The 21538-nt window shown below is 37.6% G+C and overlaps 2 protein-coding genes across 2 annotated transcripts; one reads left to right on the top strand and one right to left on the bottom strand.

Annotated features, from left to right (window-relative positions):
* Nucleotides 1-2846: 2846 nt before the first annotated feature.
* Nucleotides 2847-3785, bottom strand: LOC118713505 (olfactory receptor 51B5-like). The gene has a single exon (XM_036428135.1). The coding sequence runs from the start codon at nucleotides 3783-3785 to the stop codon at nucleotides 2847-2849; it is 939 nt and encodes a 312-aa protein (XP_036284028.1).
* A 15105-nt stretch (nucleotides 3786-18890) lies between these two features.
* Nucleotides 18891-19829, top strand: LOC118713504 (olfactory receptor 51B6). The gene has a single exon (XM_036428134.1). It carries the CDS (start codon nucleotides 18891-18893, stop codon nucleotides 19827-19829), a length of 939 nt encoding a protein of 312 aa, XP_036284027.1.
* The last annotated feature ends 1709 nt before the right edge of the window (nucleotides 19830-21538 follow it).

Genomic DNA, 21538 nt, shown 5'->3' with positions numbered 1-21538 from the left:
TTCAGTTTTTTGAGGAAACTCCACACTGTTCTCCACAGTGGTTGCACCAGTCTGCATTCCCACCAGCAGTGCAAGAGGGTTCCTTTTTTTCCGAAACCTTGCCAACACTTGTTGTTTGTTGATTTGTTGATGTTGGCCATTCTGACAGGTGTGAGATGGTACCGCATTGTTGTTTTGATTTGCATCTCTCAGACAATTAGTGACTTTGAGCATGTTTTCATGTGTTTTTTGGCCTTCCTTCTGTCTTCTTTTGAAAATGTTCTATTTAGGTCCATTGCCCAGTTTTTAATTGGGATTATTCATCTTCCTTTTATTTAGTTGTATAAGCTGTTTGTAGATGTTGGAGATTAAACCTTTATCAGTGGTATCATTTGCAAATATGTTCTCCCACACAGTGGGCTTTCTTGTTGTTTTGTTGATGGTTTCTTTTATTTTGATGTAGTCCCATTTGTTTATTTTCTCTTTAGCTTCCATTGCCCTAGGGGTAGTATCAGTGAAGAAGTTCTTTTGGCATACGTCTGAGATTTTGCTGCCTGTGGATGCTTCTAGTATTTTTATGATTTCCCATCTGATGTTTAAGTCCTGTATCCATTTTGAGTTTATTTTTGTGAATGGTCTAAGTTGGTGATCTAGTTTTATTCTTTTGCATGTGTCTGTCCAATTTTCCCAACACCATTTATTGAAGAAACTGTCTTGACTCCATTGTATATTCGTGCCTCCTTTGTCAAATATTAATTGAGCATAGTGATTTGGGTTGATATCTGTGTTCTCAATTTGATTCCATTGATCTATATGTCTGTTCTGTTCTTGTTTTTAAATATTTTTTTAATTCACAGGAATGCACATGCAGGATTTTATTTCCTAACTCAAACTTAATATTCTTATTGAAATTATATTTTTAAATACATGCTATATAATTTTAATATTCTTTAGAAGAGAGACTGATGCTGGAAAACTTTTCCCTAGTATAAGTTATTATATACAATAGATCTCCTGTACTAAATACTATTTATTTCACTCAAAAGGCAACCGGTGAATTTATTAATCACTTATCCATGCAAGTGTTTGGGCTTTTGTTTTTGTCTTTAATGAGTATAAGCTAAATTACAGACTTCACAGACTGTTCTATATGAAGGAGATTCACTGATGTGTTAATATGTTGGTCTAGTGGACCACTTTGAAATCTACCATGCTTATATATACAAGACCTATTTGTAGTTTTTCTTGGGAGAGACTGTTGCAAAATGATTGCTAATAATATCTGGCATTTTACCACAGTAAGACTTATAGATAATTGAAAAAAAGACATGATTTACCATCATGCTCATACTCATATTTAATATGTTATTCAGACAGTGTTACTTGGATGTCATAGAGAATAAATGGATTAAAATGAGTAAAATAATAGTTATTCTCTTTTTATAACCTTAGTCTTTTCACAATTACATTTATTGATGAAATTGGGGAAAAAATTAGAGTTATAGGTTTCTTACACTGCACTCCCTGTAAGCAAAGCCTGAGATGGGAATTTAGATGCATGCAATTTATTAATGAATGCCTTCTGGAGACAGGAAATGATGAAAAGCAGAGAATACAAGGAAGGATATAAGAAAGGACATACAAACTCCAATCTGGAATTGAACTTCAGAAGGCAAGATGGTCAGTATATGTGCACAGCCTTCTTCCTTGGCACCAGGGGCCATAATCTTGGTGAGGCGATTCTTAAGGGGTTGAGAGAAAATAACTTGAAGAAAGCTGTAATGTGGACAATGAGAAGCCAACAATTATAGGTGCAAGGGGTAGGTGTACAGTTTTGCAAAGCGATCTGGACAAAGGACAAATGATGTCAATAATATCTTCTATCTAGTTCCATTTCCTGGCTCATTTGATTCTCTTCCTGCTCTGATTTAGATGTAAAGAAGACATAAACTACACTTTTAGAGGGTATTTTAACTTGGATCACAGGTCCCTTCCTAACTCATCATAAAATTTTGATCAAATAAAAATAATATTTTATTCCTTGGGACATCCACACTCTATAAAATAAAGTCAGGATACATCTAGAAAGTGACTATTTCCCCCCAAAGATATGAAAACCTATTCCTTCAGTCCCTTTGACTTATTCATAGCAAAAGAGGAAGAAGAGATTGCGTCTTCTACTCAAACAGACTAGTTTGTCTCTGGTGAGTGTTCTGGAGATGGTACCAACTTCAGAGCTAAAAATTGGCATAGTAGGGTAGTAATGAGGACAAAGATAGAAGGTCAAGGACTAGGTCTATTTCTTCTCTTTTATTCATGGTTTCTTTTATCATTTGATGGAGGAAGAAGAAACCAATCAGGTAGTTAATATGACAATTACAACACTATTTAAGAAATAATTCTTTTTCTTTTTCGGGTTTCAGTTACCAAGAATATAGGTCCCCATAGTTTGTATGGATATCTGTGGGGGAATTTGTGGGAGTTTGAGGTTGAATTGGTTATAAATATACAAAACTATACTCTATTTCACCCAAACCAACTCACAATTTTATAACTCTGTTCCAACCTGCTATCTTTCTAATTCCAAAGAAATACATGATAGTTACATTATAGACACAACTGTACACACCTAGATTAGTATTATTATAAGAATTGAGTGTCAAATGGAGATATTTAGTATACAGATTTTTTTATTTATTGTACAAACTACATTAGGTCTAAGACCTGAGTTACCTTAGAATAATTTGTAGTTCTACTTTGATAACTATTTTTACCAAGAAATATGATCGTGGGTGGTTGATATGAAACTTCTTTGCTCCCATGTCACAAACCAGAGTTCTCAAATGAAGGGCAGTGGTGGTCAGAGATTAAGTTATAACCTTATGGATCCTGAAAAGGTGAAGAACACCACTCTGGATCTGCTTGGTTTTTACACTGTAGATTATAGGATTCATTAATGGAGGAAACAGGAAATAGACATAGCTCATAATGAGGTGGACAATATGTGGAACATCCTTCCCAAACCGATGAATTAGAGACAATCCAATCACTGTGATGTAGAAAACCAGGACACAGCAGATATGGGAGACACAGGTGTTGAGGGCCTTGGCCCGCTCATTTCTGGAGGCAATGCTCAGGACACTCTTGAGTATCAACACATAGGAGAAGAGGATAATCAGAGAATCCAGTACAAATATAAGGACTACAAGCACAACTGGATACAGCCGATTGAAGGTGGTATCAGCACAGGCCAGTTTGATGACATCCTGGTGAAGGCAGAATGCATGGGAAAGGACATGGGAATGGCAATATGGGAAAAAATAGAGGGGTAAAATTGGGAGAACAACAGATACAAATCCCCTCGTCAGAACTACCAGCCCAATTTTCACTACTCGAGTATTAGTGAGTATGGCGGTATATCTAAGGGGGTTGCAAATGGCAATAAAACGATCATAGGCCATAGCCAGCAAAACACCAGACTCTACAAAAGAAAGTGAATGTATGAAGTAGGCTTGAGAAAAACAGGCTACATTTCCAATCTCCCTATGGTCCAACCACAGGACTCCCATCACAGTGGGCATTGTGGTTAAGGTGAGCCCCAGGTCTGTGGCTGCTAACATGGCCAGGAAATAGTACATAGGCTCATGAAGATTGTGATCTTCCTTAATGAGAAGGAGGAGGGTGCCATTGCCAAAAAGGACAGAGATGTAGACAAAAAAGAATGGTATAGAAATCCAGTGGTGAGCTGCCTCCAAGCTTGGAAAACCAGTCAACAGGAAGGAACTGAAGCTGCTGTTGGGCCACATGTTAGGTTTATCCAGAAGAAATGTTCTTTTTTTCTTTTTCTTCTCAGTTATTACCACAGAAATGTATCTCTATGTTCAAGGTAGCACTCCAAATATATCGTCGCAGAATTCTTACCTAAAGGTAATAATAACATCAATATAAGCCATTGTTTCTCAAAACATATTCTTATGTCAACCTGTATCTTTTGTGTTCTTAACTGCATATTCCAGGAACCATCTCATACCTACTCACATTCTTAGACTTTTATAGGATTATCTGCATTTTAACAAGTTCTCCAGGAAATTTCGATGCTACAACTTAGAAACCATTCCCGTCGATTATGCAGACTTCACAGAAGAATCCATACATGAGGGATTTCAAGGAACCAAACAATTATCTTACTCCATTCTACTACCCAAAGCTATAATTGCATTCACAGTAGTGATTCCTAACCCACATTATCCTGCATATGCATGATTCCTCTGGATTATCAACAAAAGATCCAGGATTCTATGAGAAAAGTGTGGGACAATAAGCTGTGTTACTAGCACTTTTGTTAAGGAGAAGATAGATATGAAAAAGAGATACTTTGCTTTCCAATTCCATAGATTAGTGATGGAAAGAAAAAATAAAAATGTTTACATTATGTTAGCTTTTTTCTGGACATGGCAGAACTACTTAGTCCTTACTACAGTAGCCCAGAGTAATTGAAAGTTAGGTGGTCATAGCTGAAATAAATGATTACATCAGACAAGGATAGCACACATAATAGAGTTTCTCCTTCAATTTGAAAAATTTATATTTTCTTATTTCTATAGAGTTTCTTTCTCTTTTCCCCATTATTTTTTTCTATGATCCACTACAGTATATTCCCAGAACCTGATTTCTTCCTTTATAATTATCCATTTGTATTTAAGCAACCATCATCCTGATGTCCTTTCTTTTATATCCAACCATAGGTTTCTGAATTTGTCCTATCCAATACTACATGAGAGCTCTGTTGCTACTAACAGAAAGTTGTCTGTTAGTGGAGGAAATAATTTAATAAGGTTTAATATCTCTTCCGCCACAAGGTTATGAGTTTCTTTCATATAGAAACCACATTTTATTTGCCTTGCTCAACACCTAGCAAAGTATCTGACATATGATATTACATATTCACATACTACATATACATGTCCATTATGCATATATATGTACATATAAACCTAGATGCACGCACGCACGCACGCACGCCCACACACACAAACACGCACAACACACACACACACACACATATATATATATAATTACATGTATATACATTACTTTTCCCAATATTTTTGAGCACCCACTGTGTAGGCATGACATTTTAAGCAGTGGAATTAAATGATAAGACAAAGTCTCTGATTTTATCAGCCATAAATTAAGTTTGAAAATAAATTTTAAAAATTTAGATAAATATAAGTGCAATCCTATCTAATAAAAGATAATATGCAAATTAACCATCACTCTCCTATACCACCAGCCATGTCCACCAGCCAATCAGGAGCAAGTATGCAAATTAACCCGACCAAGATGGCTGTGGCCTCAGAGAGAGCAGGAGGCTTGGGTTTCTCCAGCAATGGAGGAAGCTAAGCTTTCTACACATCCTGGCGAACCCAGGCCTCCACTCAAGGCTACAAAGTTTCAATGATAGAATATAAATAAATCCCAGATCCCCCGGCCTCCACTTGAATCGCCGAGAGATGTGAACAGCCTGAAAACCACCACAGACCCCTCACCCAGGCCACCCCATGCCCCAAGGGAACCCCCACCCTTATCAAGGACACTCTTCAGGGCAAACCAGCTGGCCCCCACCCATGCACAAGGCCTCTATCCTATCTAATAAAAGAGTAATATGCAGATTGACCATCGCTCTAACACAAAAGATGACTGCCCCTATGTGGTCAAAGATCCTGTCCCTGTGTGGACACAAGATGGCCACCAAAAGATGGCCAACAGGGGAGGACAGTTGGGATGGACCTGGTCTGTAAGGGAGGACAATTGGGGGCAATCAATCCTTCATGGGAGGGGAGTTATGACTGACCAGGCTGAGAGAGGAGGGAATTGGGAGTGACTTGGCCTGCAGGAAAGGGCAGTTGTGGGGGATCCAGGCCTGCAGGGGAGAGCATTTTTGAGGGGGGACCAGGCCTGCTGGGGAGGGCAGTTAGGGAAAATCAGGCTGGCAGAGGAGCAGTTAGGCATCAAATCAGGCTGGCAGGGGAGTGGTTAGGGGGTGATCAGGAAGGCAGGGAGGCAAGCAGTTGGTAGCCAGCAGTCCTGGATTTTGAGAGGGATGTCCTGCTTTCCATTTAGGCTCAATCCTACTGGAATGGGGCCTAAACGGGCAGTTAGACATCCCTCAAGGGGTCCCATATTGGAGAGGATGCAGGCTGGGCTGAGGGACAAACACTCCTGTGCACAAATTTTGTGCACCAGGCCTCTAGTTTTAAAATAAAACAACACTATTTAATGGAGATTGACTGGGGTGGTATTGCATACAGTTTAGTGTAATAATTTGGATGATCTAGGACTGCATCTCTGAGGATTTGACTTTTGACCTGAAATGTGAATAACAAAGAAAGTCTGGACTTACGAAGACCTAGAAAAGGGTTATTTCATTGAGGGGGGAAATTAGTATGTTTGGAGCTTGGTGAGCAGATAATAGAAGGGCAATAAGTAATGTCAGAGACTCAGGCAGTGCTCTCATAGCCTAATAGATAACATCAGGAATTTTGTTTTTACTATAAATGTGATGAGAAGATATTAAAGAATTTAAAAATCCCAATGGAGGAGAGCATGATTTGCAATTTTAAATTATCACTTGAACTGCTATGTAAAGAATAGATAATAAAGCAAGATAAAAGCAAGGGTAGTAGTTGGAAAATTATTGCAATACTTCACCTGAGGAATGATCCTGACTTGACTAGGAGAGCAGCAGTGGAGATGAAGACAATATAAACAGAAAAGGATACATTTGTGGTAGTCCCAAGGCTTGCTGATATGTTGGAAGAGAGAGAAATACTAAATGAGATTGACTCTAGATTTCTAGTTTGAGGAAATTAGAGAATGATTAAATCATTTACTCAAAAAGGGAAGTTAGAGAAATATATACTTATTTGGGAGAAAATTTCATCAGTCAATACTGTTGAATTAGAACAAATGCATGTCCTACTTTTTTCTTATCACAAACCAGAAGAGTTTCCTAAGCCGTTTCCCCCTCCCCCCGAAATTAAAGATTTTTAAATATTCAAATGTAATTTTTGAAGTAATCTGTACCTGCAGAGATGGGATCCTGCTGCAAATTTTCAGCAGTGCTGAGGTACCAGACACCTGGGAATGGGGCAAGATTCAGTACTTTTAGCCTCACCCAGATGGATAATTGACAGATTCACTTCTAATTCTTCATATTCTGTTCCTAGCAGTGAAAGACGTAAACCAAAGTTTAGTGCTTATTGAAAATATGAATGAAGTTTTTTCTCTAGTCACTAGATGCAAAAATAACCCCATATAGCTGCTCCTCTTGTTATATTCTTCAGGTACTACTTCACTCTCTTTAGTTCTCTAACCTGTCAGCAATAATCTTTAACCTAAACTCTTATTGCATTTTTATGAACAGTTTTCTCTTGTAAAAGAATATGTGGCACAAGTAGTAAATTGCTGCAGAGAAAGATGCCCAATTGGAAGGGATCAATTCTATGTTGCCAATAAACTTCAACTCAGTTTCCTCTTTACCATTCCCCAAAATTCCATGGAAATCCATCTGTCCTTCATGCTGTGGGAAATTCACATCTCTTCAACTAGGAGCTTCTCTTAGATTTTAAGAAGGAGAACCTCTATATGGGGGCAAGTGTGGGGGGTTGGGAAGCCAAGAAATGACTGCTGGAACCTAAGAACAGTAGTTAGCATAATAAATATGAGAGGAGTTTGTCAGAAGGCTGATGGACATTTTCAGCAGGGCTGAAAATATACATGTTAATATGCTGCTGAATAGCTGTAGGCAATTCCCCTACCCTGATAATCTTTTAATATCTACCAAATCCTTACCTTTGTATATTTGCTTTGCTAAAGGGCAAAATACCTAAATAAAAAGCCATGGGTCTGGAGATTCAGAGAGCCACTCCACTGGAGAGCTGGTTTCTGCCTGGCTTTCCCCATGCCTTCCAAATGTATATTTTTTGTCTAGTATATCCATTTATGTTTCAGCCCCTTCTGCAGATTCCTAAGCCCTTGCTGTGAAAAGACTGCAGCAAATGAGGATAAGAAAAGAAAGAGGCTATTGTAATATATAGTTGAATATGTAAAAACTCAGTTAACTTTCAAACATTTACAGTTATAACCTCTCTCTGTCTCATTTAAATGTCTTCTAGGATAGGAGGTGCCTCTGTATTCATCCTCTAAAAAGCATAGAAGTCATATGGGAGGACCAACCATATTCATACCACACAAGGTATGGCAGATCTTATGTATTCATGACCAAATTTCTTCCCAAGTGTTCCCAACTTCAGACTGATATCGTTCACTCATTGAGAGCTACAAGCTATAGAGGTTCTTCCCTTTTTCTTCTCCTATATTCTCTCCCTAGACAATTTGAAGAAGAGTCTCCTAATCCTATTTTCTGTAGTTTCGGATGATTTCTCATACTCACATGCAACAGAGCTTGGTTGTTCAAAATGAGGAGCAAAGTTTTTGGGTCTGAAGAATCTGATCATATGGCTTTTTCACAAAGTCAGTGAGGTTATTAAATGGAGATAACCAATTGAAATCTTAAAGAGTATTTTCTCCATTTGAACCCCTCCTGTGAAGTAGAACACTAAATTAATCTTCCCCAAGGTATTAAAGCATCTTTTCCAAGTAAGGTATGAAACTAATAGAGCCTCAGATGTGTAGCTTTGTGTGTGAAGACTCAGAGCACTTATCTTTATGGCCCCAGAGGCCCTGGTGTAGCCTATGGGAAGCCATTTATTCTCCACATTTCCTTCATAGTTTAATTAATTCCAATTGCTCTCATGAGAATATTTGAACATCTTTTTGTAAGAAGACATTTGAATTTTATTTTCTCCTAGGTTTATCTCAAAGTTAGTTGATGAGTGGGAAGTTAAATGGACTAGAGCAGTGGTCAGCAAACTGCGACTCATAAGCCACATGCGGCTCCTGAACTGCAGTTTGCTGCTTGTTGAATAATGAGTTTGCCAACCACTGGACTAGAGTCAATATAGTAAATGCATGTCTGCCTCCCCCAGTACCATACATGAACCCATAATCTACAGCCCACATGATTTCTTTTTTAATCCATCTTACCAGAATTTTTCTAGAAGTGCAGTCAACATACTGATAGCACAGTACTTCAGGTGACCACATCCCATCCCTTTAGTGCCAGGCATGATAACATCTATAGTTTTCCTTCCATCCCTGATAGGAATTACACTGCCTATGACCAGTTTTAAGTGGCTGAAAAGAAGTTTCAATAGTCTGGCCATTTCAATCCCAACATGGGGTAGGACTGTTGAGTATAATTGTTGTAGAGCTTTCTGATAGCTTGGATGAGGCTTTGTCAGCCTGTATCTCAGTCTGATTTCTTCCTCTGCCAAATTCTGTTTTCTTTTTCAAAGATTGTAACCTCAAATAAACACCTTTTACCCAAAATTTGGTCTCAGCATCTGATTCTGGAGGACCAGCCTATGACAAGAGCATAGTCTTGAGGTAGGTTGGCCATATATAAAAGCATAAATTGCCTTGCTTGCCATTCCATTGGTGATATTATGACTGTTTCTGCTAACAAGATGATGTTTGAACTATGTGAAAGGGTGCATCTGACCATGATTATAATCTCTAGGATCCTTACTCTATCAGAAAAATATGTAGGCTAATCTAAAACAGAAAATTAATCTAGACACAAAATTATTCTTGTTATCAACCGCATACCATGGGAAAAATTAAATTTGTGATAATGCTATTAAAAGTTTAAAGGTACTGTATTAAGACACAGGGATTTTTATTCATTGTTTTAATATTTAATATCTCTTAAACATTTTATGAAAATCATAAATAAGTTTGCATTAAAAATAACTTATTGCCATGAAAAAATAATTAAGAAAATAAGAAAGACAGGTAGCTATAGAGTAGTAAAGATATTTGTCATATATATTTGACCCAAGACTTACATAAATATCAATAACTTATAAAAATCAATAATAAAGTATCAGACAACCTACTTTTCTTTTTTTAAATATATTTTATTGATTTTGTACAGAGAGGAAGGGAGAGAGATAGTTAGAAACATTGATGAGAGAGAGTCATCGATCAGCTGCCTCTTGCACACCCCCCACTGGGGATGTGCCCACAACCAAGGTACATGCCCTTGACCGGAATCAAACCCGGGACCTCTCAGTCCCCAAGCCGACGCTCTACCCATTGAGCCAAACCGGTTTCGGCAACCTACTTTTCTTAATAAGCAAAAGATGAGAACAGGTTCTTCCAGATTATTATCACGAATCCTATATAATAAAAGGTTAATATGCACATTGACCAAAATGACAGGTCACTATCAGGCCTAAGCTGGCAGTCAGACATCCCCCGAGAGGTCCTGGACTATGAGAAGGTACAGGCCAGGCTGAGGGACCCCCGCTCCCCCACTCTCCAGTATATGAATGTTGTGCACTGGGCCTCTAGTAAATATATGAAAATACATACAACATTACTACTCATCAGGAAAATGCAATTCAAAAATAATAAGATGCTACGACATAGTCAGCTTTAAAAAAAAAAAAAAAAGCTGTAAATACCTAGTGTTGTCAAGGATGTGAACCAATTGAGCCTTATGAATTATTAGAGGTTCAGTGCATGAATTCATTCACTGGTGGGGTCCCTAGGCCTGATCTGCAGGGATCAGGGTGAAACCAGCTCTCTGATATCCTGAATGTGAGAGGGCACAGACCAGGATGAGGGATCCCACCAGTGGATGATTGGGGCTGAGGAGGGACCATAGGAGGGTTCCAGGGCATCGTCACCCAGTCCCAATCTGCCAGACCCCAGCAGCAAGCTAACCTACCAGTCAGAGCATCTGCTCCCTGGTTTTCAGTACACATTATAGTTTCTTGTTGAATGGTCTAACTAATGGTCACACACTTAGCATATTAGGCTCTTATTATATAGGATTAGTGAAATATGAAATTGTGTGATCACTTTAGAAAATATTTGTCATTATATATATAGAAAGAGGAATTTTGCAAATTAGGCTGGGATGCAGTAATGAGTGTTGGAGAGTGGGAATTTTTTTGCCCATTCCAGCGAGGCAGTGGACTACGCCCCAGATAGATTGTCAGTGCTGACACCAGGCCAGGCCATGGTCTCATGGCCCCTTCCCAGAATGTAGGCCTTCTTTCATAGATCACTGTCAGCTTTCTGAAGAACTGGTTGACCCTGTGAATAACATGGTCGTCAATAGCATGATCCTGATGTTGATTGGAGAAAACTATTTTGTCTTGAGTAGCTTGTTCTGCAAAAACAGGATGTGGCAAATGGACTTAAAAGTGGTCCTACATAAAGGGTTGTGGCTGCTCTCTGGATTCATTGCATAAAGAATGGCAGAGCAGTCGCTTGGCCGGCTAATAAAGGCTCCCTAAATTTTAATTTGGTCTGGGCTCCAGTGGTTGTTCACTCGCCTTAGTGCCACAAGACTCACTGCAAGACAGGAAGAGGTTGCACACGCAGGTGAGGCCCAAAGTGGAGAAAGAGACAGAGTCCGGGGCCTGCGAGCCACCATGCCTTGACTCGCGCCCCTTTACCCCCCAGCTGGAGTGGACACGGACAGGGACAGTGGCCAGCCAGCAGCTTCCATGGCTGAGCGCAGATCTGGAGAGGAGAAGGCGGGTCCGCCTCCTGTGGAAGCAGTGTAGCTCCCTCCCATCTCCCCCGGAATAGGTGCAGGTCTCTCCCAGATCCCTCGGAAGTGGCATGGCTCCCTCCCAGCTCCCATGGGCCCTGGCAGCTCAGTTCCACCTCTCGCAGAAGCCGCATGGCCCCCATGGAAGCAGCACAGTTCCCACCGGCTCCCACAGAAGCTGCTGGCTGAATGTGATATCATGCGATGGGCTACTAGTCTGCTATAAAAAATATATATACTCATCCAAGAAATTATATCTCAATGCGTAGGCCCAACAGAAATTCATACCTGTGCACAAAACAGTCAAATAAATATGTACCTTAATAATAAGAGCACTACTTTTGCAATAGTTGCAGCTATTACTAAAAAGAATAAAAAAATAAATATAGGGTATATTTTTACAATGGGATACTGTATAGAAATGAAAATGAATAAACTACTGTTACATGCAAACACGTGGATATTTTTTATAAACTTAATGATGAATATTGATGCTAGACCAAAAGAATACATGGAGTATGATTCTTTTTTATGAATGTTACAACTATGAAAAACCCATTTGGGAGGTAAACTGGTTAGAGACACAAAGGTGGTTTGCTACGCTGATAAAATTCTACTGCTTATTTATAGTGGTTGGTACAATGAAAACCTTATTTTTGCAACAAATTCATTGAGCTAGACTTTTATGATTCATTCATGTTTTCTTATGTAAATTTATAGTATTTTTTAACTAAAGAAATGCTCACTTGCAGCCATTCTTGATTGTCAGTCCAGGTTTACCTAAATACATTTTCTCAATCTTGTTTTCATTCCCATTTTGTCAACAATTAATTAATTGAAATTAATTTAATTTATAGTTAAGTTGAATTTCATCATTTCCTTCATGAATAAAGAAATATATCTGAGCATTTATCCTCTATACATATTTCTATGACTAATATCTAATGTAGTAGACTTTTTAAAATATTTTGCTAAGTAGATTGGTGCTCATGAGTTTGTGACTTTAATAAAAAAACTGAAAATTGCTCTCCATCAATCAGAGACATATCATTAAATTGCCTGTGAAGTCATCTACCTTCAGTAGTAGAAATTGGAGAACCTTACACTGATTCTATAGTTTAATCATTAAGATATCTATGTGCCATAACATTGTAGAAAATGGAGTCTATTTCTCAAATAGTTGAATGTTGAATGGGGAAAGATACTCCAAAATACAAATGATTAAAATAAGTGTCATTGATTATAACATGATAATAGCTAACATTAACTAACTGCTTATTACATGTTAAATACTGTTCTAAATCCTTTTTATTTAAACCTCAAATAGTATTATGCAATAATTGTGATGTGCATTTTAGAACTAGGGAACAAGGAAGTTACATAACTTGCCCAAAGTGGCAAAAGCAAAGCAAGAACCAGAGTCACAACGTAAATGAAGCACTCAAATTCCAACATAAGACCCCTGGATTCCAGACAATTGGCTTTATGATCCCTGTCCTCCGTATCTTATTTATAACTTGATTAAAAATGACTCTCTTTCATGAACAAATTAATAGTATTCAGGTGGAAGAGGGGAGAGGGGATGGGCAGGTGAAAAGGTGAAGAATTTAGAAGTAACAAATTCATGGTTATAAAATAGTCATGGGTATGTAAAAGTAGAGCACAGAAAATATAGTCAATAACATTATAGTAACTATTTGGTGGGTTAGTAGACTTATTGAGGGGACCACTTTATAAATTATATCAATATCTAACCATTATGCTATACACCTGAAACTAATATAAATATTGAATGTCAACTGTAATTAGAAAATAATGAAAAAGAAAAAGAAAAGGATACCTGTGCCACCAAGGAGGGAGAAAAACTTCCATATTGTTCTGTCTTCTTAGGAGATGGAGGATGTAGAGAGAGAAATCAGGGGAAATCAGCCACTGGAAAGGTGTTCTCTGTTTTTCATGAGGCAAGGCTCTAAGCTCCAGTGGCTGCAGGCAGAAATCAAAACTACGGAAAAGAGGTTGGATGGGAAGAAATTTTTTTAACCCCCACCAGAGAATATGTTTTTATTGATTTGTTTAAATAAAGAGGAAGAGAGAGTGAGAAATACAACATCAATATGAGAGAGAACCTCAATCGTTTCCTGTATGTACCACAACATGGGATCAAACCCATAACTTTGGTATGTTCCCTGAACACTGTTGATGTACTGGGACGATGCTCCAACCAGCTAAGTCACCTAGCTAGGGTAGAGGAATGATTTTGCTTCACCAAAACTAATGCCTTACTCTCCTGTAATTTTCACACATTTTTCATTATAGAGACAGGGTTTGGGAATTCTCATAAACAGCTGGGGAAAAGTGCATCCTGAAGAACTGTGTTTTAGTTCAGATCCTTAACTGATCTACATTTCCTTCCATATATTGATGGATATAATTTATCACTCTCTTTACAGTAGGGCTTAAAGAAAAGCTGGGACACAGACAGAGACCTTGGGGACTTCTGTTTAAAGCTCCAGATCTCCAAAGCCAAAGATGCAAATAAGGATGAAAAAGACGCAAGACAGGAGGCATAAAGGGAGGAATGATAACAAGGGAGGGGCAATAAGTGATCTAAATTAGGAATGGACCCTGGAGAGTTGCTCCTAAAATAAATGTTCCTACCAGCCAGAAATTTGTGCAGGTTGTGAAAAAAAATGGTGTTATGACTAGATCCTTGATAAGGCTAAGGATTCCACAGTCAAGACGATGGAGCTGAAGAATGGGAGAGAACCAAAATTGAGGTCAGTGAGGCTATCTAATGACTCTTCTCTCTAATGTCTCACTGAGGCACCAAGATAGAGAGGGCGAGATAAGGAACTGGCTTCTCAACAAAATTATCTTTCAGGAGCAAGTGCAGAAAAGGCACAGATCCTTTAAGATTCTCCAGCACCTTTAAAATGTGTTTTATTTAAAGATTACATATTAAGATGTATAAAATAAGGTCACAGATAAATTCTGGAACCCTGAGGCAAGGAAGAGTTGTGGGAGTAAACCAGATGATGGGTGTAGACTCAGTGATGAAATGTTTCCATTTCTTGGTCTCTTTGTGTCTGAACTTTCAACCTGTCTGGCCCCATTCTAACCCTGTGATTTCCCCTAGAAGTCCATATGAGCACTAAGGATAGAGTCTCTTCTAAAATTGTGAGAAGAGGCAGCAGCTCTGTAATTACCAGAGGTTCAGACACTTTCTGGAGAGAAGTCACTATCTGACCATCATCCAAGACTAATAAGCCAAGTCAAATGAACTTTGGATGGAGCTTGAGCTGCATGAACCTTTAGATCAGGAATGGGGATTTGCATAGTTGTGTATCTTTAGCACTTGGAAAAACACACAGAGCACAATGGACATTCAATTATACTCCTTCAAACTGCTCAAAATCAGGTCCTTAAGATGCTCAAAAACCAATATGTTTGTGTAGGTGAAACAATCATTTAGTGAATAAAAATGAACACAAATATTGAGCTAGGCATTGTGTGAAGAGTTAAATATTGAGAAGGAAGCCAAGAAAAGCCCCACAGATAGAATAAACACAAGAATGGTTTATAAATTTGAACTATACAAAAAGGAATGAAAGGGATAAAAGTTAGGAGGTAAAACAAACAAAGGAACAGACCAGGGAGAGAAGAATTAAGTATTTGAGATAGGAAAGGAAGTCAGAAACAGTGAAGGAAAGAGCCCAAGAGGAAGGGAGGGAACATGTGAAAGGAAAGTCTAAGAAGCTATATCTGCATCGGCCCACAGTTTATGTTTGTGTTTGATTAGCTTCTCATCAATGAAAAACCCTAAGAAAGAGGCTGGGAATGATGAATGGTTGCAGGGAAAAGGAAAAGCCCAGGGTTTTCAATCACTCTAAAATTCACAAATAACCTTATGTACCACAAAGACAATTCCCAGTAAATCCAATACAAATGTTCAGTTTTGCACCATTAAGCATAGTGTTCATATTTGATTTTATTATTGTGAGTAGTTTCCTTTATTCTTATTTTTTGAATGTTTTAATGAAAGGCTTTGAATTTTGTCAAAGTTCTTTCTGCATCCATTGAGATGATCATGTGGGTGTTTTTCAATTCATTTTGTTGTATTAATGTTGATCAATTTTGCATTGAAGTTCATAAAGGAGGTTAATTTATAGTTTTCTTTATTTTTATTTAAAATTTTTATTAAAGTATAATTGGAATACAATATCATATTAATTTCAAAAGTAAAACAAAGTGGTTTGACATTAATATACCATACAAATATGATCATCTTGATAATTTAGTTAACCATCAGAGACATAAACTCCCAGTTATAAAATACTTAATGAGAAAAGACTAGTAGCTTTTACAGGGTAATAACTGATCTCTCTATTGGACAATGGCTGAATATAATTGGTGAGATTTATAAGATCTTTAAAAAAAGGAACATATACAAAAGACAAGAGCAATGGTAGAAAAAAAATATGTTAATTCATGAAAAATTGAGGAAGTAAAAATATATGCATATCTCCCAAGATGCTAAGCTAGCAACTTCTAAAAGATATATGTAAAATAAATAACACTAAGCTAGATTGATTTTTTAATAATAAATATCAAGAATGCCAAGATACAGCAATTCTATTATTGTAACATAATAATGATGATTAAATCACTTTTATCTTTTTAAAAAGTTGTTTTTCAATATGAAAACAGGAAAGAGAAAAATCAAGTTTGGCTGTCCTTAACACTACAAAGATTTCACCCATTCCTTAAGTTTTTCTAAGTGAGAGTGCATAAAATGTACACTGCCATTTGATTAATGAATCTAAGACTTTGGATGAGTAAGTAGCATGACTTTATGGAATGGAGGAAATAGGCTATTGTAACATTTCTACAAAGATAGAGGCACAGGTCATGTTCTAGTGTCCTGACATATAATTGAACTGAATAATCATTTGTTTCTTGCATTTGCTTTTAAAAATAGATTTTTTTTAATTGATTTCAGAGAGGAAAGGAGTGGTAGAGATAGAAATGATGAGAGAGAATCACTGATTGGCTGCCTCCCGCATGCCCCACACTGGGGATTGAGCCTGCAACTGGACATGTGCCCTGACCAAGACTTGAACCTTAACCTCCTGGGTAATAGGTTGAGGCTCAACCACTAGCCATGCCTTGGGTGGGGTGCGTTTGCTTCTTAATTCTATCTGTCTTCTTAGTCTTTACTTACAGAACTCAGTTATCCCTCCTCTTTTTACCTCTTTTAACAGAGAGTGGTTTTCCCCTCAATCTGCTCAGGGCCAGTGCTCCACTCTTGATGACATCAGAAGCTACCATCAGAAATTCCTACACTCACCATTCTCCTTCTCTTCCTTTCCATTTGTGCTCAAATATATCATCTTTTATCTAGTGTTCAGATGGTTTCTAGTTTAATACTTTTATTTACAGTCAAATATATCCTCCTCAAAACTCCATTATCTTATATCTGTTCCCCAGGCTTCTTAATAAATTTGACACATCTCAGAACCAATGACTAATTCTGCTACATACCTACTACATAGGGAGTGGGGAGGCTCTTCTAGGTAATAACAACCAAGTGACAAAAGTGAAGAATAACATTCTTCCCAAAGCACTTCCCCATTTGCAATTCTATTCCATCCTCACACCCTGTGTCAAGAGCATGGCTGGGTAGAAATTGCTAGTACCCTTTAAAGATAAAGGTTATGTTTGGTTTCTCAATATCATTATCAAACTTTGACAAAATTCAAAGCCTTTCATTAAAACACTCAAAAAATAAGAATAAAGGAAACTACTGCTACACGGTAGCAATACTAGAACTTCAGCAAGACTATTCTGAAGTAAAAACCCATTAATCTTGCAGACATTTTTCCAGGAGTCTGAGAGTCATGCATTCAATTTACACCAAGATGTTTTTTGTTTGTTTGGGTTTTTTTTGATCCACAACAACCATAATAGAAGTTGACTCAGTTTTTCTCAGCTAATGCCCGAGGCACCTATTCATGTTCTTGTAACTCTCAGAGATTGGCTGTCTGACCCAGAGGATACCTTAAAATTTAAATGTCACAGAGCCTTCTCACTTTTGTTAAATCTTACCATACTCCTTAATTAAAAAAAAAAAATTTCACCCAGCCGTAGGCAGCTGCCTAGGTTGCCTTGTACTTAGGTACGTGTTACACTGCTGGGAGAGCAGCAGCCACAAGCTGGCTGGCATCCTGGGCCTGGTTCCTACCCACTCTGTTGTTAACTATACCAGGATGCCCGCATAATTGAAAAATAAAGAAAAAAAAATTTCCTCAAACCTGCTTAAATAACTAATTTCTATCTTTGTATTTGCAAATAGATAATATGCCACCAGTAATTTGTCTTATACTGTTAATAAATAGTGCTCTCAAATGCTTATAAAATCCACCTTGTATTACTTATTTTTGTATCTATGTTATAAAATTTTTAATTCTTTGAAATAGTACAATAACAACTGAAGTATTTTGCTGCTAGGCAACATGGATTTTGAGGTCCATGTATTTTTAAAATAAACACATATAATTAAATTGCATTATCTTTACAGTCTCCCAAAGTCTCTAGAATTTTATCAACTGAATTTTGCCCCCAGATATATTTAGTGTTAGCCATCACCTCAAACCAACAAGTCTGTTTCATTTACTTGCTTGTTTATTGTTTACTAGTTTTACTCCAGGATGTATGTACTTGCGCTTTCAACACTGCTCAGGACCAATTTTCTACTGATCTTTTAGGTTTCATGCATTCTGGAAAACTGTCATATCCTCCCTGATAGCACCAGTCAAGATGAGGGGCGCCATAAAAAGCACCCTGTAAGTTGCAACATGATTATGGCACTTTCAAATATAGTGATTCCTTCTTTCATTCTGTCTTTATTTTCTAGGTTATGAAATTTGTAAGAATATCAACCAGGTATGTTCTGCATACATTGCCATATTCCGGACATATTGTTTAATCAGCTTACATATAGGTAATCCTTAATAATACGTAGAATAGTTTTTTATGCATTCTATTTTCCAATGCCTAAAAATCTCTAAAAGATGACTAAATTGCCATCCTTGCTATCCCTGGAAGTCAAGACTAATAAACATGTTATAAACAGGTGGCACATTCAAGGGGCAAACTTCTAAAGAACTGGAGCTTCTATTGCATTATCTAAAGGAAATATTTTCGTCTTTCAAGGCTTGCAATGTGGCTCAATACCACTACTTCCTCATTTCTGCTTACTGGCTTCCCAGGCATGGAGAAGGCACATCACTGGATCTCCATCCCATTAGTGATGGTTTACATCTCCATACTTCTTGGTAATGGCACCCTTCTCTTTCTTATCAGGGATGATCATAACCTTCATGAGCCCATGTACTATTTCCTAGCTATGCTGGCAGCTACAGACCTCGGAGTGACATTTACCACAATGCCCACAGTTCTGGGAGTCCTGTGGTTGAACCACAGAAAAATTGGCCATGGGGCCTGCTTCACTCAGGCCTACCTTATCCATACACTTTCTATTGTGGAGTCTGGTGTTTTGCTTGCCATGGCCTATGACCGTTTCATTGCCATCCGCAACCCTTTGAGATATACTTCCATCCTTACAAACACTAGAGTAATGAAGATTGGGATGGGGGTATTGACAAGGGCCAGTCTGTCAATTATGCCAATAATTATTCGCCTTCACTGGTTTCCCTATTGCCGGTCCCATGTGCTCTCCCACGCTTTCTGCCTGCACCAAGATGTCATCAAGTTAGCCTGTGCTGACATCACCTTCAATCGTCTCTATCCGGTAGTGGTTGTATTTGCAATGGTCTTGTTGGACTTTTTCATCATCTCTTTTTCTTACATTTTTATTCTCAAGACTGTCACGGGCATTGCTTCTGGAGATGAAAGGGCCAAGGCCCTCAACACATGTGTCTCCCACATCTGCTGTATCCTGGTCTTCTATGTCACTGTAGTTGGTCTGACATTTATCCACAGGTTTGGAAAACATGCTCCTCACGTGGTCCACATCACAATGAGCTACATTTACTTTCTTTTCCCCCCTTTTATGAACCCTGTCATCTATAGCATTAAGACTAAGCAGATCCAGAGGGGAATAATTCGCTTATTCTCTCTGCCTCACACTAGAGCATAACTTTAGCTCATTGTTCTTTGAGGACTATGACAGGAAACATGGAAAAGCTAACAGCTTGTTCATAGGAGCAACTAGGGAAGGGCATGTTAATGGAAACTAACATCTGCTATTTAGAACATAATATTGCCCTGCCTATTTATTGCTGAGTTGTAGACAATATAACATATGTACAGTGCTAAGCATATATGTCAAGTTTCCAACGAATTTACTGTTTCCCCAGGTAACTCATCCTTGTTTGGTGAGTCTATTTTTTTTTTTTTTGATCTATGGTGCCAATCACCATAATTTGAGTAAAATTCTATTGTTATCCCATATGTTCTTCATGTATTGGCTCTGATATGCCTAGTAATTACATTCTTCACCTCAAATATTCATCTAGTTTTTTCACTTACATAGAGCAGGTTGCTAACTACAGAAATGCACTAAATAAAGCAATGAACCTTGTCCTCAACTCAATATGCCAACGCTAGGGAAAGTATATCTAAGTCTATTGAGTTAAATTTTTGCTGAACCCTTTTAAATATTATTTTTGTTAATAATATATGTAAATAATATAACATAAATATAACTATATAATAATAAAAAGAGATGTGCTTTGGCTGGGGTAGCTCAGTTGGTTGAGAATTGCCCCATGCATTGAGAGTTCACCAGTTCAATTCCAGGTCAGGGCACATGCTTCATCTCCAGTAGGGATTGTGCTGCAGGCAGCTGATCAATGTTTCTTTCTCTCATCAATGTTTCTCTTTTTTTCTCCCTCTCCTTTCCTCTCTCTAAAATCAATTTAGAAATCATATATTTATTTTTTTAAGTTATAATTTCTAATTTAGATGACCATTGTCTTGATGAATCAGTATCAGATACTGAGAACAAATATATGTATTTTCAGATAGTAAAATGGCATTAAAGTCCAGTTTGGAAGTATGTCATTGATAAAGCTAAATGAGTGTTCCTAAAATGTGCAAAATACCAGAGATGAGAAAAATTTGGTCATATGTGTGAGTGGGAAGAAATGGAGAGGATGGAGTCAGTACTTGTGACTAAAAAAAATAATCTTTTCTACCTCCAAATATCTTTTAAAGTTGCTTTTGTTCACAGTCTATTTTAGGTTGGAGGAGTTTTCAGTTCTACAGCCCACTGAAGAGCCAGTACCTATGAATCAAGTGACAGGTTTTAAAGTGAATCAAATAGATATTCTTGTAAAGGTAAGATAGAGTATGAAATGTTAGGATTACACAAGGGGCCACTGAATGAATAGTAACTTCCCTTCATATTGTAGACCCTGTCTCTGGGATCTGTCAACAGGCATTGAAAGTGATCTCTGACGGCTATACCTACTCTTAGTCACAGAAATGTGAAAAATTTCCAGAAAGGTGAGATTTATGAGTAACATGAGAAAACAAACATAAAACCAGATCTTTAGAGAAGTTTCCAGCCTGGTAAATTATTTTGTCAGATCAGATGAAGGAACTGTTTATATGTTAATTAATTTATTTGTTTTTACTCAACTTGACTTTGTGTCTGTTTGTAATTATGTGTGAAATTTGTGCTTCTCTTTTTGTAGCTTCTAGATTGTGTACTCCAGAGTATAATGATATCCTATGTCTTTTGATATATTGTATTATAGTAACATAAAAAATCTTTAATAAAATACAATTTTTTTAATTAAAATGAATGAAACTTGAATATTTATTTGTGTCTGTTGGTTCTTC

This window comes from Pipistrellus kuhlii, unplaced genomic scaffold, assembly GCF_014108245.1.
Source record: "Pipistrellus kuhlii isolate mPipKuh1 unplaced genomic scaffold, mPipKuh1.p scaffold_m20_p_9, whole genome shotgun sequence".
Classification (NCBI taxonomy): Eukaryota; Metazoa; Chordata; class Mammalia; order Chiroptera; family Vespertilionidae; genus Pipistrellus; species Pipistrellus kuhlii.
This window is presented reverse-complemented; position numbering and strand designations above follow the sequence as displayed.